A 7738-nucleotide genomic window follows, 5' to 3' on the forward strand; every position below is an offset into this window, starting at 1 on the left:
TTCATTAGTGGTCCCTCCCAGAGAATTGGCTGAGCTCAAAGAAAAATATTTCCTGCTTAACTGCCCTATCATTCCACCTGCTTATCCCAAGTCCCCCTGACTGGTTCTTTCTTGTTTACTCCACCCCTCAAAAGAAAATCCAGGGCTCTCTGCTCCACGGGGAGCCTGCTTCCTCCTCTCTCTCTGCCTGCCTCTTTGCCTACTTGTGATTTCTATCTGTCAAATAAATAAATAAAATCTTAAAAAAAAAATGGGGCGCCTGGGTGGCTCAGTGGGTTAAAGCCTCTGCCTTCGGCTCGGGTCATGATCCCAGGGTTCTGGGATCGAGCCCCATATGGGGCTCTCTGCTCCGCGGGGAGCCTGCTTCCTCCTCTCTCTCTGCCTGCCTCTTTGCCTACTTGTGATTTCTATCTGTCAAATAAATAAATAAAATCTTTAAAAAAAAAAAAAAAGAAAATCCATGTGCCTGACCTTTGAGATGCCTACCAACCATGGGGTCAGTGTTCTCCCTATTGTAATAATTCCCCTTCTCTTATTGCAAAAATCTTCTTTGAGTAAAGTATCTCTTTACCTAAATCCCTAGTTGTTTGCTATCTGACACCACATTGACTTCCTGTTCTTAATTCAATGACTTCTTATAAATAACATTTATGATCACAACTCTCCTCCCCTACATCTACAGTTTTGTACTACTCCATGAAGAGAGGAGCGTAATAAAGGAAATAAACTGGGGAGACATGAAGAAGGACATTCTATGCATCAGTAAAGGACAGGAACCAGATATATAAAATAAAAAATTTTCTTTTAGAAAAGTGGTACACATTTTAGTACTATGTTATGGCCAAATTCATATCTGAATATTGAACACTATGGAACTCTCTTGGCTCTATCTCACTCAGACACTGACATCTTAGGTTAGCCTTTAATTTACTTTTAGCTTAAACTTTAATGTAACTTAATGTTACTTAAGTAAATTTAAATCTCTTGATTCAGGTTCATTTATTGTCTTTTAAATGTGTTCTTTGTTTCTTTCTTAATGTGACATGTAGAAAACTCAAGATTTGACATGATTTGGTGAATTGAGGAATATGTTCCATCCTAATGAAATATCACTCCTTAGCATGTTTCTATACAAGCAATATGGTACATGCAGAGCTAGCTTGTAAGTACATACATAATTGTGATAAGATTGGAAGCATGAAAAAAATTATACAAGATTTTTCAGAGTCTAAAATCCTGTATAGTTATTTTTTAAGTTCTAAAAGTTACGTTAATAGATTTTAACTTTAACACAACTTCACATGTCTCTCCAGAGCTAGGCCTGGGTACATTGATTTGGCAAAAGTTCTGTGAAATAATTTATATTAAAAATCCCTGGAACTTCAATAGAATATTTCTCTAGTCCATTCCAGGAAGTAAAGAACTGGTATTATTGTAAAGGACATATTTAAAAGAAATCTTTCTTGAAGTCTTGAAAAGTATGATTATTTACCCTCCCTTGCAAATTCTTAAGTTATAATTTATTGAAAAAAACTTACTATTTGGATGTCCCATTACATAATGCTATATAATATACATTAAGATAATGTTTGCTTAGGGGAGACGTGGTGTCGCTGCGGGCTTGCTCTGCCGTGCGCTAGGCTTGGTGGGAAGGCCTGTGCTCAAGTCCGCGCTTTTCGTCGCCGCCATGTCGGGAGGTGGTGTGATTCGTGGCCTGGCAGGGAACAACGATTGCTGCATCTACGTGGGTAACTTACCTCCAGACATCCGAACCAAGGACATTGAGGACGTGTTTTACAAATACGGTGCTATCCGCGACATCGATCTCAAGAATCGCCGCGGAGGACCGCCCTTTGCCTTCGTTGAGTTCGAGGACCCTCGAGACGCGGAAGACACGGTGTATGGTCGCGACGGCTATGATTACGATGGATACCGTCTGCGGGTGGAGTTTCCTCGAAGCGGCCGTGGTACAGGCCGAGGCGGTGGCGGGGGTGGAGGTGGCGGGGCTCCCCGAGGCCTCTATGGCCCCCCGTCCAGGCGTTCTGAAAACAGAGTGGTTGTCTCCGGACTGCCTCCAAGTGGAAGCTGGCAGGATTTAAAGGATCACATGCGTGAAGCAGGTGATGTATGTTATGCTGATGTTTACCGAGATGGCACTGGTGTCGTGGAGTTTGTTCGGAAAGAAGATATGACCTATGCAGTTCGAAAACTGGATAACACTAAGTTTAGATCTCATGAGGGAGAAACTGCCTACATCCGGGTTAAAGTTGATGGGCCCAGAAGTCCAAGTTATGGAAGATCACGCTCTCGAAGCCGTAGTCGTAGCAGAAGCCGTAGCAGAAGCAACAGCAGGAATCGCAGTTACTCCCCAAGGAGAAGCAGAGGATCACCACGCTATTCTCCCCGTCATAGCAGATCTCGCTCTCGTACATAAGATGATTGGTGACACTTTTTGTAGAACCCATGTTGTATACAGTTTTCCTTTACTCAGTACAATCTTTTCATTTTTTAATTCAAACTGTTTTGTTCAGAATGGGCTAAAGTGTTGAATTGCATTCTTGTGTAATATCCCCTTGCTCCTAACATCCACATTCCCCTCATGTCTGATAAATTGTATTTTAAGTGATGTCATAGACAGGATTGTTTAAATTTAGTTAACTCTCTCCATGCTCTTCAGACTGTGATATTGTGTAAATGTCTATTCTGCTCTGGTTTGTGTGAACTGGGATGTTGGGGGTGTTTGTGGTTATCTTACCTGGGGAAGTTCTTATGTTTATCTTGCTTTTCATGTGTCTTTCTGTAGACATATCTGAAGAGATGGATTAAGAATGCTTTGGATTAAGGATTGTGGAGCACATTTCAATCATTTTAGGATTGTCAAAAGGAGGATTGAGGAGGATCAGATCAATAATGGAGGCAATGGTATGACTCCAAGTGCTATTGTCACAGATGAAATTGGCAGTATTGACCTTATACTAAAAGGCAAGGGTTGAAAATGATTATATATATATATATATATATATATATATATATATATATATATACATACATCTACCTTAAAACACTTGCAAACATCTTATGCAGTTATCTTTAGCTACAATTGCTTTGCTCTTTAAACCTTGGCAATTGTGGCAAAATTATATTGCCCATTTTGTAACAGTTTATTTTGCTCCCTTCCCCCCTTTTTTGTTTTAATAGGGACTAATGTGGGAAGAACTGGCTAATTTGTCACAGTGCTTAGTTACAACTGTTAATGTGTGACCTGCTGTTGGTGTACATGTGGGTACAGGGTGTCTTTAATTCCAACCAGATAGAGTATAATATCAATACTGCTAAGTCTGCATGTCCTCTGTGTGACTGATATAGCGTTGCTATTTCATTTTTTTAAGACAAAATGAAAGCAAAATAGAATTCCAATGTATTGGTGTAGATAATCTAGTTGGGAATACTTTTAAGTCTCACCTTCCCCCTTTTAAACTAATATTCATAATTGACTCATGTTTAAAACACTTTAATTTACAAATTAAATTGCAGATGGGAGCATTAGGTTTAGTTTAGACTTAGGGTGGGTAGCAATACCAGTAAACTTTTCAACTACATAACTTTTTGCAACCACAAAACCTGTAATACGCTGTACAGTAACAAGTGTTGGCATTATCAGTTGAACTGTAAATATAAAATGCTTCTTCCAATTAGTCTCTATGATAATTAAGTTTCTAAAATTTATCTGAACACCATTCAGAAACTTGTTTTGGGGAATTTGATAGTTATTGATGTACATCTGTTAAACTGATGACAGACATAACTCATCATTCCCCAGAAACCTTTTTTGATTACAGTATCTAACATTTTGCCTCCTCTTTTTTGGTTTTGCTGGTTATAAAGGTTTGGATTGGAGAGGGCTCACTGGATCCCAATCCTTGGAGCTGGATCATTGGATTCAAATCATAATGTGGATAGGATAGGGAGGATGAATTACAAGGATTCATGGAGCGGGATCAGATTACCAGGAACATAGGAGTGGATTCCTGCCCCAACCAAACCGCATTCGTGTGGATATTTTTTTTTTTATTATTCAACTTAATTGGCTATTCCAAAGATTTTTTTTTCCTATTTTTGACGATTGGAGCCCTTAAGATGCACGATGGAATTGTGTTTTGCATTTTTTGGTAAAAGGAGCAAAGCGAGGACCTGGAGATAATACGCTGGAGCAATCTCCTTGGAAGGATTCAGCACGAGTAGATGGTAAACATTTAAAGGGGAAAGGGGGGGTTTGTTTAAATAGTAAATCAGTAAGTCACTTCTAAATTTAAAGAACAAAATTGGAGTTGAAGAATAAGTAGGTTTCCAATTGGCTATTGCCGTTTTTCTTTGAAAAAAATAAACATTTTTTAAAAAACTAAAAAAAAAAGATAATGTTTGCTTAAAATTTCAAATTGGTAGTAACATTTTTAAAAAATGATAAAATACATATAACATATCTTTTACCACTTTAACCATTTTAAGTATAAAGTTCAGTAGTGTTAAGTATATTCCATATTATCATGCAACTAATCTCCAAAACATTTTCCTCTTGCAAAACAGAAACACTATACCCATTAAGCAACAAATCTTCACTTCTCCCTCTCCCCTAGCTCCTGACAACCTTATTATACTTTTTGTTCCTGTGAGTTTGACTACTCTAAGATAATTCTATAAATGGAATCATAGTATTTGTCTTTTTGTGACTGGCTTATTTCACTTAGCATAATGTCCTCAAATTTCATCCATGTTGTAGCCTTTATGTGTATCTCCTTCCTTGTTAAGGATGAATAATATTTAATTGTATGGATATAATATGTTTTATTTATCCATTCATCTGTCTATGGATATTTGGGTTGCTTCCACCTTTTGGCTATTATGAATAATGTTACTGTGTAGATGGTAATATTTTCAACTAGATGTGGTATATCCCCCCCACCAACCCCAGGGCACTTGGTAACGTAGGAAGTTTTTGGATGTCACAATGACTTGAGCGGTACTGACATTAACTGCCCAACTGCCAAGGATGCTAAATATCATGCAATATTTAGATCACAGATGATTCATATTACAGAATTGTCCTGTTCAAAATGCCAATAGCACCCCCGCTAAGAAATTCTAAATAACTCAAGTGGTGGTTAACATATTGGACTCAATTCTCCCCAGAATTCAGTGAAGAAATTTAAAGCCAGTATATAGCTGGCTTTGACTTACTGTGCATGCTAGGGCCCTTACCTATATATCTGGATCTAAGTTTCTGCTTCTTGTGGAGGAGAATGTTTTATGGCCAAGCTTCAGTGCATCTGTGTCTATGTGATTTCTGTTATAATAGTAGCAGATAATATGCAAGGAAAGGGGGGGACATTAGAACACTTTCTAATTGGGTAAAAAAAATTAAAAAAAAAACTTCTGTTCTAACTCTACACATAAGGGCTGATGCTTCAGACATGCACAGGTTCTGAAATAGTGCATAAAAGATTTTATTTATTTATTTGAGAGAAATAGTGAAAGAGGAAGAGCATGCTAGAGCACGAGCAGATGGAGGGATGGAGGGAGAGGGAGAAACAGACTCCCTGCTGAGCAGAGAGCCTGATGTGGTGCTCAATCCCAGGATCCCAGGACCCTGGAATCATGACCTGAACCAAAGGCAGATGCTCAACTAACTGAGCCACCCAGATGCCCTGAGGAGAGGATAATTTTATAATGCATTCTCACCTTTCACAGGACATGAGAAAATCTTCATCCTTGTCTAAGGAGTTACCACTACAGGGATGATCATACATTTCTAAGGAACAGAGACCTATCAGGTTTTCAAATCTCATGCTTTGTAGAGCTCTATCTTCCATTCAGATAGAATAAATGGAACAGTTAACATCCACATCTGTGAATCATTGAATGCTCACAGATTTTCAAACCAAAGCTACAACTCAACCAATTAATGTAGATAAAATACTGCTCTAAGATAAGGTCCTGGAAAAGTCCCCCTTCATCATCATAAACCAGAAATGCCTCACAATATTATTGAATAAACTTAATGGCATATTAGGGGAGATGTTTCATGACACGTTTTTATAATCTTTATGTATAGACTTATGATGTCCAATGAGAGGGAAAAGACACACATATACAACTCCAATATGAAAGAAAAAGAATGGAATCTTGGTCTGCTGACCTTAGAAAGACTCAGCATGTTGTCCTGAAGTCACTTCAGTGAGGAAGGGTTTACAAAGTTGTTAATTAATCTAGGGCTGGCACCCTTTGGGAAGAATACCAGAAAACTGGAACAAAAAAGAGGTGCAGCTTACCTCACAGCAGGAAAAAAGGGACCTTTTAATTGGATTAAATCACATCACCACAAAATTTATGGATCCTGGCCACTATGCCAAAGAGGTGAGAAAATTTTAAATTAACTCATTAAGCTGGTTGGGAGGGGTAAAACTCATAATACACTCAGGAATTTCAAAGACAGAGTTTATTAACGCAAAACCACAAGTAGGAACCATGAAAAAGAAAAGTTCTGGAAATTTTTGACTTACTCTAAGTTTTTCACTATATCCTGAAACCTTATATTTATATTGGCAAGAATCTCTGAGAATAGTTGTAGAGAAAGATTTCTCATAGAAGTACAAAGATAGAATACCAGTCTATTGTATATTTTTCTTCCTAAAGGAGCAATTTTAATATGGATACAAAATATGTATCATGCATAAAAAGAGAAAATCCACATATGAGTTTATATTTCACTCATTATCGAAACTATTGAAACAATTTTTGACAGAAAAACTATAGAGGTTTACTATGAATCTTTTTATTCATCTGAAGCTTATAAAGTGCATTTGTATTAAAGATGATACATATTGTAAATTCCCAATTTATCTATCCAGAGGGCATCTTGGGAAGGTTTGAAAATGATAAATTGTTGTTAAACTGATCTTTCTACGATCAAACAAATCACAATTGAATTAATATAACTTATGTAGAGTCAATTGAAAGAGTTATAAAGGAAAAAAACCGGATTTTCATAAATCTAATTACTATTTAAAGAGTTGGAAAATAATTTGAGAGTTTGAGGTTTGTATACATTTACTTCTTCAAAGACTGACAATTTATGTTTTGGATTTCTTTGACCCTCTACTTTCCTACTTTTCATCATCCTACCTTTATCTCCCATATAAAGGAAGTTTGTCAAATAAATAATTTTTAAAATAAATGCAATTAATTTTAATGATTCCATATAGGTAGAAAATGCATGGTCCCTCCAGCATCTTTCTTTTTCTAGACTGAATGGTGTCCCATAATGGGAACCAGAATATGTCCCAAATTTTGAAGACTGAAACCTGGGCCCTTAGGGTAGAATTACCTCTTAGGTGATGTATAAGGTTCATGGAGTGGGCAAAAATGCTCTTCTTCTTGGGTAGTAAACAAATTTTAAAGTAATTAGGTTGAAAAAAATTTGTGAGAGGAAGATGGCAGTAGAGTAGTAGGACTCTAGGCTAGTCTTATCCCTCAGACACAACTATATAACTATCAAATCATTTTGAATACCTTAGAAATCAACTTGAGGACTGACAGAACAAACTCCACAACATGAAGGAGAGAAGAGACTACATGAAGGAAGGTAGTAAGTGTGGAGATGTGGTTTTGGGGAGAAATGGATCACATGTGCTGCAAAGGGGAGGGAACTATGGTTGTGGAGAAAGGCGATAGTGGGGAACAG

The 7738-nt window shown here is 37.4% G+C and overlaps 1 protein-coding gene across 1 annotated transcript; it reads left to right on the forward strand.

The window, feature by feature from the left end:
- Nucleotides 1-1603: 1603 nt before the first annotated feature.
- On the forward strand, nt 1604-4411 carry LOC125092063 (serine/arginine-rich splicing factor 1-like). The gene is given in 3 exon segments (XM_047716322.1): nt 1604-2235; nt 2237-2922; nt 3886-4411. Coding segments are annotated over 2 exon segments (861 nt in total). The 5' UTR covers nt 1604-1687; the 3' UTR covers nt 2550-2922; nt 3886-4411.
- Nucleotides 4412-7738: the final 3327 nt, after the last annotated feature.

This window comes from Lutra lutra, chromosome X (assembly GCF_902655055.1).
Source record: "Lutra lutra chromosome X, mLutLut1.2, whole genome shotgun sequence".
Classification (NCBI taxonomy): Eukaryota; Metazoa; Chordata; class Mammalia; order Carnivora; family Mustelidae; genus Lutra; species Lutra lutra.